The sequence below is a fragment of the Mustela nivalis genome (genome assembly GCF_964662115.1).
Source record: "Mustela nivalis genome assembly, chromosome: 2".
NCBI lineage: Eukaryota > Metazoa > Chordata > Mammalia > Carnivora > Mustelidae > Mustela > Mustela nivalis.
Window position 1 is genome coordinate 20,097,660 of NC_139021.1, and position 19,817 is coordinate 20,117,476.

Below are 19,817 nucleotides of genomic sequence, written 5' to 3' on the forward strand. Positions count from 1 at the left end.
TAGGAGGGCTGCTAGCCTGACTCTGCTCTGCCCGCCACCCCACGCTTTTGTTTCCTCCTTGCCCGTGTCTCCCAATACATTACTGGGACACTTGCTCATGTCTCTCAGTGTCACTGCCATGGTCTCATCTCCCAGGTTCAGACCCCAGATCGGTTTTGGTTATTCCTCCTTCCAAACTCCCACCCTGATTCTTACTTTTTCTCCCATCCATCCTTTCTTTTTCCTCTCATCCCTGCTGCCATTATTCTACCTCCCCCTATTCTCATACTCTAACCCTCTTCCTTGCAAGTGGCCCCCAAATGGTCTTCATGGAATTTTATTCACGGGTGACTCCAAGTGCCTAGAATAGTGCCTGTTAAGTGAATAATTATTGAAATACTGGTTTCCTTAGATCTGAGCTTCACTTTTTCAAGCTGTCTTGCAGATGGTTCTTTATAAAATCACATTTTCATGACAAAACATTTCAGCAGTTCTTCTGTGTTTATAGGCCAAGTCCAAACTGGTTAGTCTAGCATTTGGATTTTCAGAGACTGACATCACTGCAACTTTCTGGTGTTATTTTCTGACATTGACTTGCATACCCTTCTATGCCTGTTCAACTTGTTTATTCATTTTTCATTAAAAGGTCTTTCAATTCATGCCCCCATTGAAAGGCTTTTCTCTCTGTTTGAATTTCAACTCTCCCGAGGAAAAAAGCAGAAGTCGTAAAAGAGAAGAAAGACATCGATGACCACAGAGAAATTAAAAGTTTCTATATGGGTAAAAGAAGTCACATAACTATATCGAATTTATAAACAAATATATGACAGACAGGGAAAAAATCAAGCACTAAGACATAGAAGATGATTAATATTCTTAACACGTGAAAAGCTTTTGCAAAAAGACAATAAGGGAAATAAAAAGATGATCTAAAAATATAAATAATAAATGATAGATGAATATTGTCCATATTCACTATTAGTCAGAAAAGTACATGTGGAAATGTAGCCATTAGATTTAGTAATAATCTAAAAAGACTAATAGCATTCAAAAATGCCACAGATGCAGAGAGCACTCAGTCATTGCTTCTGGCAACATGAACTACTATAGCATTTCTGGAAGCTAGTCTGTCAATAGGGATTAAAGAACCCACACCTTCCATTTTACCATAGGGAACCTATTTTATGAGAATATCTGTAAGAAGTAATGTATGTATCCGTGTGTGTATTCATATGTATGAGAATGTTTGTAGTGGCAAAAACAAAACCCATTAACAATCTGGAAGTGTATCATCATGAAACTGATGGAAATCCCAGAAGAAATATCATGCAGTTGCCAAATCTAAGGAGTTTGAGAAAGACCTCTGAGGAAGGTGTGATCTCCATGTTTTAGTATATAAAGAATGTCTCTTGGAGAGTCATACACATATGATCTTATTTAGAAGAAAGCATAAATAAACAGAAAAAATACAGAGAAATGTGTGAATACCAAGTTATTCATGAGGGTTACATGGGAGAAATGGGTCGGGAAAGGGAAGAGTCACAGTGAAAAGTGAGATTGTTAGTGTTTTCTTTATACTTCTTTATTCTGTACGTATTTACACATATTATATGGGTTTTTAAATTAAATTATTTATTTAAATTCAATTTAGTTAACATATACTGTATTATTAGTTTCAGGGGTAGAATGTAGTGATTCATCAGTTGCATACAACACCCAGTGCTCATTACATCACGTGCCCTCCTTAATGCCCATCACCCAGTGACCCCATCCCCCTACCCATCTCCCCTCCGGCAACCTTCAGTTTGTTTCCTGGAGTTCAGCATCTCTTATGGTTTGCCTCCCTCTCTATTTTCGTCTTAGTTTATTTTTCCTTCCCTTCCCCTATATTCCATCTGTTTTGTTTCTTAAATTCCACATACGAATAAAATCATAAGGCATTTGTCTTTCTCTGAATGACTGATTTCACTTAGCGTAACACACATGCTATGTGTTTCAACAAGCATGAAATACTCTCGCAGTTTGAAAAATAAATAATAATGTAAGGAAACTGTGGATATTCTCTCCTTTTGTAAATTTAACCCATTAGTCTTGTCTCGAATTCTAAATTCCCTAAATTTATTGATAGAATTGTTTCCTTGGTAATTCACCATCTGGTTCCTTGTTACTACTCTCTAATTGTTGCCTTAGAGTATTATTTTAAAATGCACTGTTATTTAACTTTTTGTACTAATGCCAATTACTTAATTAGAGTGCAAAAGTTGCATGTTTTGGGGGCAGATATTTTATACCTTGTTCTCAAAGCTTCTCAAAAATTCATAATTTGCTCACTTATTCATTCCTTGAACAAATATTTATTGAGTCTCTATTAGCTACTAAGTCCTGTGTTGAGTCCTAGGCAGACAGCACTGGCTCTGACTAGACATGATCTAAGCCTAAAAGTTTGGTCTTATAAATGTTATAAGTATTATGAATGGGAAATTGTCATGTGTGTTGTTGGCATCTAACAAGGTGAGATTTTGAAAAGATCAATGATCTTTTTTCTTCTCCCTGATAAGGAGATTTGGCTTTTATTCATCTATATGCTCCCTTCTCAGATGATAAGATAATGTATCAAATAAGGAAATAGAACAGAAATCTTTTATTCTGTATTGATATGCTAAATAATGTAAGGAAATATAATACGTAAGGGCATATATGGTGATTAATTTATCTAACAACAATATCAATGACAATATTAATAACAGCTATGTTTACTATGTTTACTGGATGCTTCCTATGATCCAACCCAGGCTGTTGGTGTGCATGATATCAACCAGTCTCTTTGCTATGCCCCACCAATCTCAGAGACCCGTAAACTTTATTCCCCCTTCAGCTAGTTCCTGTATAATCTCGCAAAGAAAAGTGAGGATTTCAAGGATCCTGCAGTGTTTCCTACTTGAATTATAAAGCACCTCCTCTTGTTTTCGGGTTTATTTGGTTTAAGAAAAATTGCTCCTTGGAACCAGCAAGTCTTTTGTCGTCTTTGCATGTCTGAGTAACAGGGAGGAAAAAAAGAAAACAACTAACATTGTACTTAACGAAAAATATAATATTAAGGTTTGTTGAGCAGGTTCTCTTCCTCCTGCACGTCTCATTCATTATTAAAATGCATTCACAGCCAAGTCAGCAGAAACAAATGCTAGGAGGAATCCCATCCATCCAGGATGAAGTGCTGTGCTCCTGCAGCGCAATGCGGTAGTTAAGAGTGGAAGGTCTGGGGGATGGAACCAAGTCCTGGTCCCACCACTGGCTCACTGGCAGCCCGCTGAAATTCTATAAGTCTAAGTGTTCTTGTTAGTACACCAGAGTAGGGAAATCTCTCCCTCAGAGTGTTATTGAGAAGAGTAAATGTGATAATGCCTATGAAGTGTCAAACGATGCCTGGAATGCAGTGAGGACTCGAGAAATTTATGTTATGGCAGTAGCATCCACTAGGTCACCCAGAAATTCTAGCCGCTAGAAATCGGAGGGCCACAAAGAAGCAGCCAAGGGCAGCCAATGTCTCTTTAGCCCATACCTTGGCTGTGTAGATTTGCAACTCCCTGGCTGATGTGTATATTTGCTGCCAGAGATTTGTGCCCCTGGCTTTGAAACGTTTACAGCACTCTGTAGATGGAGCATTCAATATTCTGTCTAAAATTCCTTTCAGTACAAAGTGAGGCAGAAACTAATGGAAAGAAAAAGAAGAGCGTTGTAAGTAATAACGATGCGGTTAGATCCCAACATCCCAATCCATGGACATCCCGCGCATCTGTGAGAATGGCAACGTCCTCCCTGACGCTTCTGCTAAATGACATAAGTCACAAAAACCATGAGTCAAGACAAATAGTGCAATTTGTTTTTGTAGAGAAGAAACGTCTAAAGAATATTTACGATATCTATGTTCAACTGCTTACTGGACTTTTCCATTTGGATGTCCAGAGGCAGCTCAGACTGTTTCGAGCTCATTATCATCTGCCAGTTTTGCTTCTGAAATCTCTTTTTCGTCTCCTCTCTTTCTCCCTATCCCAACAGCCCTAATTCAGCTCTCATTTTTAGTTCATGTCCCACCAGGAGCTTCTCACATCCTTTCAGTCCTTCAGCCTACCTATCTTGAGCCCCGCCAAGAGATTTGTCTACCTGACCAAAAAAAAAAAAAAAAAAAAAAAAAAAAAAAGAAAAAGAAAAAGAAAGAAAGAAACTAAGTTGCTTCATTCTCCTACTCAGACTTCCATTGGCTCTTCTGGTTTAAACAGTCATTTGGCCAGTCAGACCTGATACAGTCTTAAAATTTCTATAGAAGAGCTGTGAAAACCAAAGAAAGAAAACCCTAGGTATAATGAAAATGAGGGTAACAAAGTGCAGTAAGTTTCCATTTACATTGAAGACATTAGAGCCAGGATAGGGAAAACATTCTGTGCTCCACCTTATTAAAAGATTGATTCTATTACCTAAAGGGAGGTAGAATAACAATTTCTCCTCCACTGGACACCCTGTTCCAAGAGTATGTCGCCACTGACAAGAAAATTAAGTCAATAACTTTGTTGCATTAGTGATACATTTCGACATGACAGAGGACTCCCACACCCACCCATATTTCTAATTACAAAAAGTTACACAGGAAGGAAGACAGGAGAACAGGCAGTAAAATGAGGCATTTTGGGAGACTCATTTCTCAATGGTAAAGCCTTATAGGCAGGTGCAGGAATACCCTGGCATCAGTGAATGCTAAGCATTTTAATTTTGCATACCCTCATCTGTGCAGAGCTACAATGTTAGAAAAACAAGAAGAGGGAGCCAGAGAAAATTCCATATTGGCATGGCTGAGCCACCTTAAAATAATACCAACCTGATATAACCTCCCTTCGGGTTCCTCTAAGGTCGTATCCGTTGCCTTTGTACACTCCCTGTGAGCATTATTTCAGTGTATTTGGTTTGTGTCTATGGGCCAGTAGTGACTTTGCCCAAGACCACCAGTGTCAAGCTCTAGCTTTGCTCTTCACAAGCTAAGATAAATCCATTCTAAAGACCTTCCTTTGTAATATATCCAAGTCCCTCTGTCTCTTTGGGGGACTTACACTTTGGTCTGCAGCATATTGTTACCCTTGTGGCATCACTCCATCTCCCAAGCTCCTGTTAGACATAAAGGCCTCTTTGGTCACTCAGCATGTGGCCCGAAGTGGGGCAGTACTTTGGTTCTGAATGTCAAAACCCTTTTCTAGATTTTTGTGCATCTCAAATGAGGCAGAACAAGATCATGTAAACTATTTTTTACTGCACTCCATACTATAATGTCTTGCACGTACACCCTGACTGATGTCAGATAAATGACCTTCAAATGATCATGGGCAAGAGAAGTATGCTTTAGTTCCTTGACTTATTTGTTTGTTTGCTTGTTTGTTTGTCTGTTTATCCCCCTTCTTAAATAGGGATAATGATTCCTGTAGTATGTCAGTGGAACTAAAGAAAAATAATTGATAAACCCTTCATAAATTCCAAAGACTCATACTCATATAATTTGCTTAACAGATACAAGTATTCTCAAGTGGCTACAAGAGATGTAAAATAATGGTCCTAGAGTTTTCAAGTCAAGAACAATCACAATAAATAATTTGAAAACAATTAAATTCTTTAGATGCTACTTCAGTTGAATCTCTGAGCATCGGATTTTCACAGCAGATATTTATAATTTATAAAAGAGCAGAGAATGCTCTAGAATAGAATTTAAAGATTTTTATAAAATTATAGAATATTCCAGATCAAATATGTAGTGCAAAAACCAGACAGACTGCTTATGGATTGGAATATCTAGAAAAGAGGCAAAAAAGGCCAAAAAACATCATTTCTAACAGAACTAGAATTTCATAAACACAAAGAGTGAGAGACTTAAGTTATATCAGGCCTACACATATAGTCGAGGACCCAAGGCCAAAAACACTGCCTGCATGGGGCACAGGAAAATATTCCCTAAGGAAGACAAAAAGACTGGAAGGCAGGAAAGCCATTCTCATTTTCTCTGGAGTTTTTTTAATCCATGGTTTTCGAATATTTCAAGGGTCCTTGGCAATATGTCAGGGACAGCACTAAGTGCTTTGTGTGGCTCAACTTATTTCTCCTCACCAAGACCCTATGAGGTAGTCACACTTATCATTCCACCTTTTCTTACTGAAAACAAAACAAAACAAAATAATAATAATAATAATAATAATAATAATAAAACAAAACAAAAAAACACTGAGGTTTGGTTTTGTGGGTTTTAACTCATTTAGTCCTATTACATCCCTATGGTATTTACACCATTGTCATTCCTATGCCATTGATCAAGAACACCAGACTCACTTGGAGAAGAAGGAAACACGAGTGAGGAGAAAGGATGATCTCAGGTTTGTGGACTTCGGACAATGAGAGTTGACTTTGCAGTGGGACCACAGTAGGCAGGAAATTGAAGCAAGGAGTAGAAGGTGGTGACATTTCCCTGGTAGATTTCTATTTGGGGAACCAACTTTATAGTCTGTGAGCCTTTCATGAAAGATGTGGGCAGAGAGGGAGCTTATGGTAATGGAAAATGGAAGCTAATGGGAAAATATAGCTAAGCTATATGCTACACGTTTTAATTTTCAAATTAAGCATTTGAGATGGATAACATTATCCATATTTCAAAAATGAAGACACTGAGGCTTAAGGTCTCAGAGACAGGTAAGTGGCAGAGCTCAAATTTAAAGTCCATGATCTTTGCCAACATGCAAGTACCTGTTGGGAAACTACTACTATGGCCCTAGAGGTGATGGTTGGCTAGCCAAGTTATTGTGCAAGGCAGTGGAGGGAAAGTGTGGTCTGGGTAAAGATACATGATTATTAAAATAAAACAGGCTAAAATTTTTTAACATTACATATCATATATCCTGACTCATCTTTGCCCATACCTTGATTGACTAGACTTCTACTTTCCCCTTTCTGGTCTAACCTTGAGATGCTTTCTTGGAATCTACCCAAAGGGAAAAGGAGAGGAAAAAATGGTTCAGAACATCCCAGCCAAGCCACTTAAAATCTCAACCTGTCTTTATGCATAAAATACATAATAAAACTCTCAATGAAAGAATATAGTGAATTAATATAGTTAATATAAAGGTCTTAGGAAAATACCTACTTGCTTAACCTCTCTGATAAAGCCGCCAGAAAGAAATTAACAACTTAATTTATAGCAAGGTGACCGAGCTAAAATAATTCCATACAATGTGTATGCATTGACCCCACAGAACTCCTTTTCTAATGTTAATTTAAAAAACTAAAGGAAGGATCATTTCATGCTTAATGAGAAAGATGGAACGCGAGGATGATGATATAACATGGCAGAATGGACTGATGACTGGCCCAGTGATTGAAATAGGTTTTCCAGTTCTAGTCCTGCTGCCAGTTGATTACTGTGTGATCCAGAACAAGTGATTTTACCTCTCTGGGCTTCAGCTTTAACAAATGCAAAAATAACTGGGATTAAACCAAGTTACCTCTGACAGTTACATTACAGGAGTGAGACTCCCAATTTGGCTGTGAACGTGATCTACACATTCCTGGGCATATCTGGCCATCTGCGTGGGGTAGTCATGAGAAGGCTTGTTTGCATTGGAGGCTGAGAAGATTCCCAGAAATAAGTCAGGTTGTGCCAATTGCGAGGACCCAGAGAGTGAGCAGGTATCCAGAAGGGCCTACTGTGTGAATGGCATTTGAGCTAAAACCTAAATGAGGAGAAGGAACAATCCTTGGAACAAAGGAAAATTTAGGCCAGACAGAAAGAGCATCAAGTCCAAAGATTCTGGGCCAGGAATGAGAGACAAAGCAAGGATGCCTGATTCAGACTATGAGTAGAAAAGTAGTTTGATGTGGGAGAAGTAGGGAGAAGCCAGATGGATTGCAAAGGAACTTTTAGGCCACACACAAAAGTCATTGGGAAAAAAAAATAATAATAATAAAAAAATAAAGCTCCTAAACAAAAAGGCTAATGGAAGCCAACATAAGCAATAAGGCTACATATCTTTAATTTCCAAACAGACTAATGAAATATGGAGTTGATTATCAGAGGGGAGGCATCTCATTACCTTCAGCATATTTTCGTATCCAGTACAATGTTGAGCTATGGGGCGGCCTGAACGTTGTGTTCTTAATTGTTGCATCCATTTTTTGTCACATAAAGGTCAGTGGACTATATTTTCCAACCTGATTCTCCTAGAAACCAGTGGATGTCATGGAATGGCACTGGACCCAGAGCCGGAAGGCCAGGGCTAAATTTCAAGTTGCATATCTGTTCTATAAGTATGTGAGAGACCTTGAGAGTTCCACTTGGCCTTGTTGAGACTATTTCCTTATCTTTGAAGTTGAAAGTAATTGCTACCACATAGGGCAATTGTGAACATTAAACAAGATAATGTACTTGAAAATGCTTTGGAAATTGTGAATCATCACTCAAATATTTCTTATTGCTCTTACATTTCTTTTCTTGCTAAAATTTACATTTCTTGCTAAAATTTCTTGCCACTGCTGTTTTCAAGGGATACCACTAGAGGTCAGAATTTTACACGAATTGTTTCAAGAGTCACTGCAGGTGGGAAAAGAACATTTTTGTACTAAACAGCATAAAATAATAAATTTAAGGCATAGAGAGAAAAATAAAGACGGCTTTCAACAAAGAAGTTTTGATAATTGGAACACTGCTTACTCCCATAATTGTTACTCAGCAGACTTAGATAAATAGGGAGAACGAGGAAAGATAAATAGAATTTAATTATCTATTTATGATGTCTACACGGCTTAAAGTTTACATTTGTTAGCTTATATTATTCTTAAAACAGTTCTCTAATGAAGCTCACTTTTCAAATAAAGAAACTAAAACACAAGTAAATGTAATAGCATACTGAAGATCAAACAGATTTAATTCAGTATCTTTCTTCCTACCAAGTCATGCTTGGGAAATAATGCAGTAAGAAAATGGTGAGTCTATCTTGGGCAACATATTATAGGACAGGTTAACATTACTTGTTTTCCACCGGCAACTCTAAATATTAGTTTCTTTAGTTCCCAGCCTCCCAAATGAATTCAGGGGAAACTCCTTTTATTGTTTCTCAGAGCTTCTAGAAGTTTCTGAGCACAGTGCCGGGAACTATGGTATTGACATGATTAGCCACGGAGAAAAATATAGACCATCCTGCTCTTAGGAAAAATATATTGAACAGAAGTAATGATTCCATTCTTTAAAATGTTTTCTCGGCCATAAAGCTTTTTTTATTATTTTTTTCTTTTTTTTTTTTCCTTCTCTTTATCATTAGCATTTTATTTTTGTAGAAATAAATATACAAATCTGCCTTGTTCAGGGGTAGGGAGCAGCTATTATCACGTTCATGAACAAACGAGGTAGGGTAGTTGGCAGTTTCTATCTTGAGTGGAGATGAATACAAAGTCTTGTTTTTCACTTGTAGGCATGGCATCCGGCGCCAGGCCTGGGGTGCAAAGGGGCGGTAATGAGCATGCGCAGGGCGCTCCATAGGCACGAATAGCGGCAGTTTGCCAGGGAAAAAGGGCGTTAACGGAGCCCTGAGTCCAAGAGTTTGCCATCTAATACTCAGTTTGAAATGTGACAAGTTCTAGGAGAAGAGCTTTAATTTTAGCACCTAACATGAGGCCTAAGATGTAGGAGGTATTCTGTACATTCCTTTCCAGAATTGTGGAATCTCTTTAAGAAGGGAACTCAGGGGACGCTTGGGTGGCTCAGTCATTAAGCATCTGCCTTCTGCTCAGGTCATGATCCCAGGGTTTGGGGATCAAGGCCAGCATCAGGCACTCTGCTCAGCGGGAAGCCTGCTTCTCTCTCTCCCACTCCTCCTGCTTGTGTTCCCTCTCTCTGTATCTCTCTGTCAAATAAATAAATAAATAAATAAATAATTTTATAAAATAAAAAGAAGAAGGGAACTCAGAATTCATTTTGATGCAAAGTCCTCTGACTCTGGGGGAAGAAGAAATCATACCAGATTCCCAGCAGACTTCGTTCTGGAACCCCCGGAGTTCTAGAGGACACAGGCTCAGGAAAAGATTTACAGCATTTGAAATCTTAGCAAGGTTTCTAGCTGGAAGAGGGAAGTTTTGCATTAAGAAATGAGGATAGGAAGACTTATGATGAACAGGGTGCTGGTATCCAATAAAAATTAATTGCCCTCTCCTCCCTCCTAAATTTTTTCTTTCGCTACTACTTATGATAATAATATATATTATTTTTTAATATATGTTATTTAATGCGTCTCTTATGTTTAAAATAATGCTCAGTACTTAGTAGGTATTCAATATATGTTGGCTGAATTGAAATAAATAGAATTGTTGTATTGCAATGCAGGATATTTGGGATGTCATTTTGACAACACTTTGTCCATTCTTCTAGCTTCAAAGTTGTAGTTTCTCTGCAAGAAAAATTGTTTTGACGGTGCAGTTCTCAAATGGACTCTCTGATTTGCAAGGACAAGGAAAACTTTAATTTTCAGCATTTTCCCTGCTACCCCAGGAATAACAAAGTTTCAGGTACATTATTGGAAAGTCCAGTAATAGTTTTAAGTAAATACTTTTATTTCTAATCAAAACTTTCTTTTCTGAACATTTGCCCTCACATTATTCATTTATTCACCCAAGAAATTATTTGGAAGCCCCAAGGTCTCATTGTTCCTCCCTGGCATTTATTTTATGGTATCAAAGGTTAAAGCTTGGATTGCAATCTTTGGAGGAAATTAATTCACTGATTAAGAAAAATGCACTTTAAGCAATACACATTTAAATAACTGACAAGCATAGGGTGATGTATTTCTACTTTTTTCTGAAAGACCCATTTTTTCTACTTAAAATTTTAAGCAGCTGCAATTCTTCTATCCTATAGCCTGGAGAAACATAGCATGAATTACTAATAAGGGAGCACCGAATGTGCACTGCAGTGACCACTTTCAGAACAAAAGGGTCAGAACTGAAACCAGGAAAACAGCATCTTTTATCAACCAGTTGCTTGAAGCACATTTAGACCTTGGCTCTACTTGAAAAAATTCTGCAATAGTCTATCATCCTTCAGCTGAAGGCACTTGGCCTCAAAGACTCCACTTTCAAAAAAGAAATTTCATTTATACACTATCTGCAATCCTCGACAAAAATTTTCTTCTTTGTAGGAAGCCCACTAATTGATGAAATATATGAAAGATTTAATTTTCTCTGTACAGAGGTTTTTGCCTGGTAATTTTACCAAAATCAGTGCTTAGAAAGGCATTGGAATGAAAACAGCTGAGGAATAGAGAGCGTCTTAAGAAAAGCATTCCTGAAACACTAAGGTCTTGGCTTGTGTACCTTCCCCCTGGAACAGCAGGGAAGAGGGAGTTTTCCCCTGCCCTGCGTGCGGTCCGCCCCCTGCCAACATTCTCCTACCTAACATCATAATAGGCCATTGTTTTTCCAAAATAGGAGGAAAGGAGGAGGACACTAGGGAGAAGAGAGAGTCATTCCGAGTTACAGTAGGATTGAGGGAGGAGGGAAGAGAGTTCACTTATTACAGATGAACATTTTGCTTTGCTTTTCTCACCTTTGGGTCCTGGTGCAATTGTGTGTGTGGCACAAACTTCACTGGTAGGACGACTATCCATGTCCAGTCCCAGACTCTGAATTTGCAAAAGAAAGAGCACCAGAAGGATGGACTGGTTTCTTCGAAGAAGGGCTCCAAAACCGTTCATTGCTGTGGTTCTTCAAAAAAGGATTACCCAGAAGTGCCAAAGAAGTAGCTTTATTTTAAATAAAACTTCTGCTTTAGGGAAGAAAGTAAAGTATCTGGAGTACACATTCCAGAAAGGGCTGCACAGACAAGAAGGAAGCATATCTTAAGTTGTTTATTTTCTCAGTCTTCCAAATGGACCATACATTGTCCAGACTGTTTATTTTCAAGTGACAACAGTTTACCGAAAATTATCTCTGAGCTAAACACTCAAGGAGAAACAACCCAGAGAATGGAGCGGATAGAGATGACTTCTGTTCAGTATAGGAGCTGACAATTTCATATCCCACATTGCATTTTTATGTTGGGTTCCAGAAAGATGGATCCAGAGATTGCTTAAATTACCTGCCTGTTATGGGTACACTATGCAGGGCTTTGAGCTTTTTTGTAAGGAAATAATCATTAACTGTTTGTGGCAGCTGAATGCTAGCACTCCCATTGCTCTGTGTTAACTTATTTCCTTCTCTCTTTACAAAGGATCGTCTTGGGATTAAGCCCCAAAGGGAAGAACATCAGCTTTACTGCAAAGCAATTTAGCAGTAAGTATCAAGAATATTAAAAATGTTTATAACCTTGGTCTAGTAATTGTCTTTCTGGCACACTATTTTAAGAAACTATTCTGAAATGTGGACAAAGTTTTTTTTTGAGAAAATATGGCAAAAAGAGGAAGGGACATTAATTGTCTAACAATACATTATGGTTGGCAAATCATAGTAAATACAGACATATGAGAGAGTATGACATGGAAATTTTATTAATTTTATTAAGATTTGTAGCAAGTTTTTGACAAAATGGAGCAGAGAAGCTTATGCTATTATTATGTTTCTTAAAAAGTAGGATAGATATACATAATAGAGATACAGATACAGACATATATACAGTGATAGAAATACAGATTATTCTTCCTTTATCTTCTATTTACCTATCTGTCTATCATCTATCGTCTCTCTCTCCATCCATCCATCCATTCATCCAACCACCCACCTATCTATTCTATCAACCCATGGTCTGTATGAATAGCCTAGGCAGTTAAATGATTGCCTTTGGCTCAGGTCATGGGCCCAGAATCCTGGGATTGAGTCCCACATCAGGCTCCCTGCTCAGTGGGGAGTCTACTTCTCCCTCTACTCCCTACCCTCCCCCACTCATGATCTCCCCATGCTTTCTGTCTCTCAAATAAATAAATACGATCTTTTTTTAAAAATCAGATATAATAGGGAGTTACCTTACCTTCTTTACTCTTTTTTTTTAAGATTTTTTTTTTTTTTTGACAGAGACCACAAGTAGGCAGAAAGGCAGGCAGAGGGGGCGGGGAGCAGGCCCCCTGCTGAGCAGAGAGCCCAACACAGGGCTCGAATACCTTCTTTACTCTTGAGAAGCATGTTAACTGAGAGGCCAGAAGAGGTTTCAGACCTACTCTCCTTGAGCTTGGAAAAGAAAGACCTTATATATCCTCATAAGGGCTAATGAAGAATTATTTCTATGAGATGTCATTATAAGTAATGGCCCATCTAAGAAATACAGATGTATGGGTTTCCTAGGGCTGCTGTAACAAAATATCCCCAATGGGGTGGCCTAAATAACCAACATTTATTGTCTCATGATTCTGGAGGCTGTAAGTCTAATATCAAGGTGCAAAGCCATGCTTGTTCTAAAGACACCAGGAAAGGAGCTGTTCTAAACCCCTTTCTTACTTTCTGGTATTTGCTTGGGTTATGACAGCACAGTTCTAATCTTCACGTAGCATTCTCTCTGTGTATATCTGTCTGTCTGTCTGTCTTTCTGCATCAAAATGTATCCCTTTTTATAAGCATACCATTCGTAATGGATTAGCACCCCTCTACTAATGAACTAATTTTAATTATGTAAACAGTGAATCTTGGAACACTACATCAAAACCTAATGATGTATTGTATGATGACTAACATAACACAATAAAAATTTTAAAAATAAATAAATAACCAAACTGTATTTAAAAAAAAGAAAGAAAGAAAACCTCTTTACAACTTACCTCTAAATACAGTTACATTATGAGGTAGTGAGAGTTAGAAGGCTTTTTTTTTTTTGGTCTGGGAAGATATGATTCAACCCATAACAGGCTTATAGGGTGATGTAACTGGATCTTTTTATTAGCAATTCAGGGAGAGGAAGCAAAAGGAACTGGCATTAATTGAACAGCCATGTGCTAAATTGCATTGATCCCTTAAGTGTATCTTGTTTAAGCCTTTATATAACCCTTGGAATGGATAGTAGTACCTCCCCCATTTTACAGACAAATAACTTGAGGCTCAGAATAATTAAGCAATTTGTTTAACATCACTGTGAACATTAATTTTATGTGTTAACTTGACTAGATTATGGGATGCCCAAATGTTTGGCCAAACATTATTTTGGGGCATGCTTATGAGAGTGTTTCCAGATGAGATTAGCTTTTGAATCTATAGACTGTGTAAAACAGATTTTCCTTCTCAATCTTGGTGGGCCCCACTGAAATCATTGAGAGGCTTATCAGTGTGAAAATATAGAAAAAAGAATTCCTCCTCTGCCTCATTGGTGGAGCTGAGATTGGCCTTTTCCTGCACTAATACTGGGGAGTTTGTGGCATCATCTCCCTGGTTCTTGGGCCTTTGGACTTGAACTGAACACCATTATTTCCCTGATTCTCGGGCCTTTGCCAACAGCTTTTTAGGGCCTCCACCATGCGAGTGGCAGATTGTGGGACTTCTTGGCCTCCATAATCATGTCAGCCAATTTCTTTTACCAAATCTTTCTCTCTTGATATAGATATTGATACATACAGGTATCAATAAAGATATATCTTGATGGTCTGTTTCCTTGGAGAACCCTGATTAAAAGTCACCAATTGAGAATGGGACCCCCCCCCAAAATTCAAATGTAAATTCTTTTCCAAAGTTCCTGTTATAAAATGCTACTTATATTCCATACAGGTGAGTAGGCTCAAGCTTTGAAGATGCATTAATTTTCACACATTCTTAAAACATCAAAATGGTTGCATATGCCATATTAACAGTGATAGGAAAATAGTGGGAATCCACAGAATGGTGTGAGAAACTCAAATTCTACATCTATGGTAAGCAGATAAATGAAACAGAGCAAATCACTCAATTTCAATTGCCATAAGACATATAAAGTGAGTTTAGACTTGATAATTAATGTACTTTCTGAGTTAAGATTCTTTTAAAATAGGTATTTTTTAAGTTGCTTAGATTATTCTCAATATACTTTGTTTCTTTCATTTCTTTTCAAGCATTCCCTGGCACATAGTGAAATACATTCATTATATTTATATGTAGAAATCCACTGGTGAAAATTTGAAGCAAATAATAGTCCTTAGTATTTTTCCTTGGGATATGCTATGCCTGTTCTTTCTAACCTTTCTCTCTCTCTCTCTCTCTCTCTCTCTCTCTTTGAGTTCAACAAAGTATAGAGACTTCCAGGGAAGATAGCAGAATAGGAGAACCTTAAACTCACTTATCCCACAGATACACCTAGAAAACCCTGACATCAATGAAAATAACCCAGAAAATGACCCAAAGACTAGCAGAACAGCTTCTCCAGCTAAGTGTAGAGAAGAGGCTATATTGAAAAGGATAGGAAGGTAGGAAGTGGCCTCATAAGGCCACTGCTTTCAAAAGCAGGAGATGTAACTGATTTTCTTAACATATAGAAATAGACACAGAGTTAAACATAATGAGACAAGAATGTGTCCCAAATGAAGAACAAGACAAAATCACAACAAGAGACCTAAATGAAGTAGAGGTAAGTAATATGCTTCATAAAGAACTCAAAGTAATGATCATCAGACACTTACTAGACTTGAGAAAAATGTGGAGGGCCTTAGTGAGACCCTTAACAAACAGATAGAAAACATGAAAAAGAACCAACAGAAATGAAGAACACAATAACTGAAATTTAAAATACACTAAATGGAATAAATAACAGACTAGAGGAAGATGAAGAGTGAATCAGCAACGTGGAGGACAGAGTAATGGAAAGCAGGGTTTTAGTAGAATTTACTTATGAAGTCATATAATTCTGGAATTTCGTGGGAGCTTTTTTGAGAACTGGTTCAATTGTATTGCTGGTAATCAGTTTGTTCAAATTTTTTATTTCTGATTCAGCTTGGAGCTTATATGTTTTTAGGAATTTATCCATTTCATCTAGGTTGTTCAATTTGTTGACATGCAATATTTCATAATATTCTCTTATAATCTATATTTCTGTGGTGTCCATTGTTATGCTTCCTCTTTCATGTCTGATTTTGAGTTCTCGCTCTCTCTCTCTCTTTTTTTTCTTTGATGAGTCCAGGTAAAGGTTTATCAATTTGTTGATCTTTTCAAAGTGCCAGTTCTTGGTTTCATTGATTTTTTTTTTTTTTAGCTTTTTAAATTTTTAGTTGTTAGTTTCTGTTATTTATTTCTGCTCTAAACCTGTTATTTCCTTCTTTCCTGTTTTTTATTCTTCTTTTTCTAGCTTCTTTAAGTTCACTAGCTTGTTTCTTTGAGATTTCTCTTGCTTCTTGAGGTAGGTCTGTATTGCTATAATTCTCCCTCTTAGAACAGCTTTTGCTGCATCCCAGAGATTTTGAAACATTGTGTTTTTATTTTCATTTGTGTGTGTGTGTGTGTGTATTTTTGGATTTCCTCTCTCATTTCTTGGTTGACCCATCCATTGATTAGGAGCATGTAACTTAACCTCCATGTATTTGTGTTCTTTCCAGATTTTTTCCTTGAGGTTGATTATTCATTTCATACCATTGTGGATGGAAAATATGTTTGTTATGATTCTTGTTGAGACTTATCTTGTGTCCTAATATGTGATCTATTCTGAAGAATGCTCCCATGTGCACTTGAAAAGAATGTGAATTCTACTATTTTAGGATGGAGTATTCTGAATATATCTTTTAATTCCATCTGGTCCAATGTGTCATTCAAAGCCACTGTTTCCTTGTTGATTTTCTGTCTGGATAATCTATCCATTGATATAAATAGAGAGTTATTGTCCCCTACTATTATTGCATTGCTATCAGTTTATAATTGTTATTAGATGCTTTATTTATTTAGGTGCTCCCATGTTGGATGCATAAAATTGTTATTATCTTTTTGTTGGATTGTTCCTTTTATGATTATGGTGTGTCCTTCTTTGTCTCTTGTTACAGTTTTCATCTTAAAGTCTATTTTGTCTGACAAAGTATTGCTACCTCAGCCTTCACTTCTATTTGTATGATAAATTCACTTCCATCCCTTCACTTTGAATCTGTATGTGTTGGAAATACGTTTCCTGCAGGCAACATGTAGATAAAGCTTGCTCCTTTTTTTTAAGATTTTATTTATTTATTTGAGAGAGAGCGTGAGCAAGAGAGCACAAATGTGAGCGAGGGGAAGAAGGAAAAGGGGAAGCAGATGCCCCACTAAGCAGGGGGGCTGCTTTGGTGCTCTATCTCAGGACCCTAAGACCATGACCAGAGCTGAAGGCAGATGTTTCATGAACTGAGCCACCCAGGCACCCCTTTTAGTCTCTTAGATCAATGGAACAGGATGAGAGCCCAGACAGAAATCCATAGTTATATGGTCAATTAATCTTTGACCAAAGAGGCAAGAATATGCAATGAGAAAAATACAATCTCTTCAATAAATGATGTTGGGAACACTGGACAGCTACATGCAAAAGATTGAAACTGGACAACTTTCTTACACTATACACAAAAATAAACTCAAAATGAATTAAGGACCTGAATGTGAGACTTGAAGCCATAAAAATCCTAGAAAAGAACATAGGAAGTAATTTCTCTGACATAAGCCATAGCAACATTTTTCTAGATACAGTTCCTGAAGCAAGGGAAATAAAACCAAAAATAGACTATTGGGACTACATAAAAATAAAAAGCTTCTGCTCAACAAAGGAAACAATCACCAAAACTAAAAGACAACCTAATAAATAGGAGAATATATTTGCAAATGACATATCAGATAAAGGTTTAGTAACCAGTCAAGCGCTCTACCACTTAGCTGTACCCCTACAGGAGGTTAGTATCCAAAATATATAAATAACTAGTACAAATGAACACAAAAACAAAAACAACACTAAGTTAGACTTGGGAGAAGATATTTTCAAATGACAGTACAGACAAAAGGTTGATATCCAGGATCTATAATGAACTCCTCAAACTCAACACACATGAAACAGACAATCATATCAAAAAATGGGCAGAAGATATGAACAGACACTTCTCCAATCAAGACATACAAATAAATGGCTATCAGACACATGAAAAAATGCTCATCATCATTAGCCCTCAGGGAGATTCAAATTAAAACCACATTGAGATATCACCTTATACCAGTTAGAATGGCCAAAATTAACAAAACAGGAAACAACATGTGTTGGAGAGGATGTGGAGAAAGGGGAACCCTCCTACAGTGTTGGTGGGAATGCAAGTTGGTGCAGCCTCTTTGGAGAACAGTGTAGAGATTCCTCAAGAAATTAAAAATAGAACTTCCCTATGACTCTGCAATTGCACTCCTGGGTATTTACCCCAAAGATACAGATGTCGTGAAAAGAAGGGCCATCTGTACCCCAATGTTTATAGCAGCAATGGCCACGGTCGCCAAACTATGGAAAGAACCAAGATGCTCTTCAACGGACGAATGGATAAGGAAGGTGTGGTCCATATACACTATGGAGTATTATGCCTCCATCAGAAAGGATGAATACCCAACTTCTGTAGCAACATGGACGGGACTGGAAGAGATTAGGCTGAGTGAAATAAGTCAAGCAGAGAGAGTCAATTATCATATGGTGTCACTTATTTGTGGACCATAACAAATATCATGGAGGACAAAGGATGTTAGAGAGAAGGGAGTTGGGGGAAATTGGAAGGGGAGGTGAATCATGAGAGACTATGGACTCTGAAAAACAATCTGAGGGGTTTGAAGTGGCGGGGGGTGGGAGGTTGTGGTACCAGGTGGTGGGTATTATAGAGGGCATGGATTGCATGGAGCACTTGGTGTGGTGAAAAAATAATGAATACTGTTTTTCTGAACATAAATTAATTTAAAAAATAAAATAAAAATAAAAATCTGGGAGAACAAAGGATTTAATGTATATTAAAGCAGTTGTTGCATTAAAAAAAAAAAAAACTAAGACTAAAAACAAAAACAAAAACTAAACCAAAACAAATAATCCAGTCTAAAAATGGGCAGAAGACATGAACAGACATGAACATTTCTCCAAAGAAGAAATTTAGGTGGCCAATAGACACATGAAAAGATACTCAACATCCCTCATCATCAGGAAAAAGCAAATTAAAATCACAATGGGATATCACTTCATACCTGGTCAGAATAGCTAAAAACAAAAACACAAAAAACAAGTTTTGGTAAGGATGTAGAGAAATAGGAACATTTGTGCACTGTTCATGGGAATGTAAAATGGTACAACCACATGGGAGTTGAGGGAAATTGGAAGGGGAGGTGAACCATGAGACACTATGGACTCTGAAAAACAATATGAGGGTTTTGAAGGGATGGGGGGTGGGAGGTTGGGGGTGCCAGGTGGTGGGTATTAAGGAGGGCACATATTACATGGAGCACTGGGTGTAGTGCAAAAACAATGAATTCTGTTATGCTGAAAAGAAATTTTAAAAATTTAAAAAAAAAGGAAAATAGCATGGATGTTCCTCAAAAAATTCAAAATAGAATTACTCTATGATCCAGTAATTCCACTACTGGTTATTTACCCAAAGAATATGAAAACACTAATTCAAAAAGATATATGCCTTTCTATGTTTATTGCAGCAGTATTTACAATAACCAAATTATGAAAGCATCCCAAATGTCCACTGACTGATGAATGGATAAAGAAGTGAAAAAAATCCCAGAAAAGAACACAGACAGTAATTTCTCTGACATCAGCTATAGCAACATTTTTCTAGATATAGTTCCTGAGGCAAGGAGAATAGAAGCAAAAATAAACTATTGGGACTACATCAAAATAATATATAATATATATGTATATA

The 19,817-nt window shown here is 37.4% G+C and overlaps 1 protein-coding gene across 3 annotated transcripts in view; it reads right to left on the reverse strand.

Annotated features, from left to right (window-relative positions):
* Window positions 1-19,817, reverse strand: part of COLEC10 (collectin subfamily member 10) — a 70,385-nt gene that overhangs the window by 26,762 nt on the left and 23,806 nt on the right. For 2 of the 3 annotated variants that reach the window (XM_082721621.1, XM_082721620.1), the window contains exon 1: window positions 11,594-11,896. In XM_082721621.1, coding sequence (XP_082577747.1) covers window positions 11,594-11,741 — 148 coding nt within the window. In that variant the 5' untranslated portion in view covers window positions 11,742-11,896. Of the gene's footprint in view, window positions 1-11,593; window positions 11,897-19,817 lie in introns of those variants that run through there. The other variant, XM_082721619.1, reaches the window with a different exon arrangement.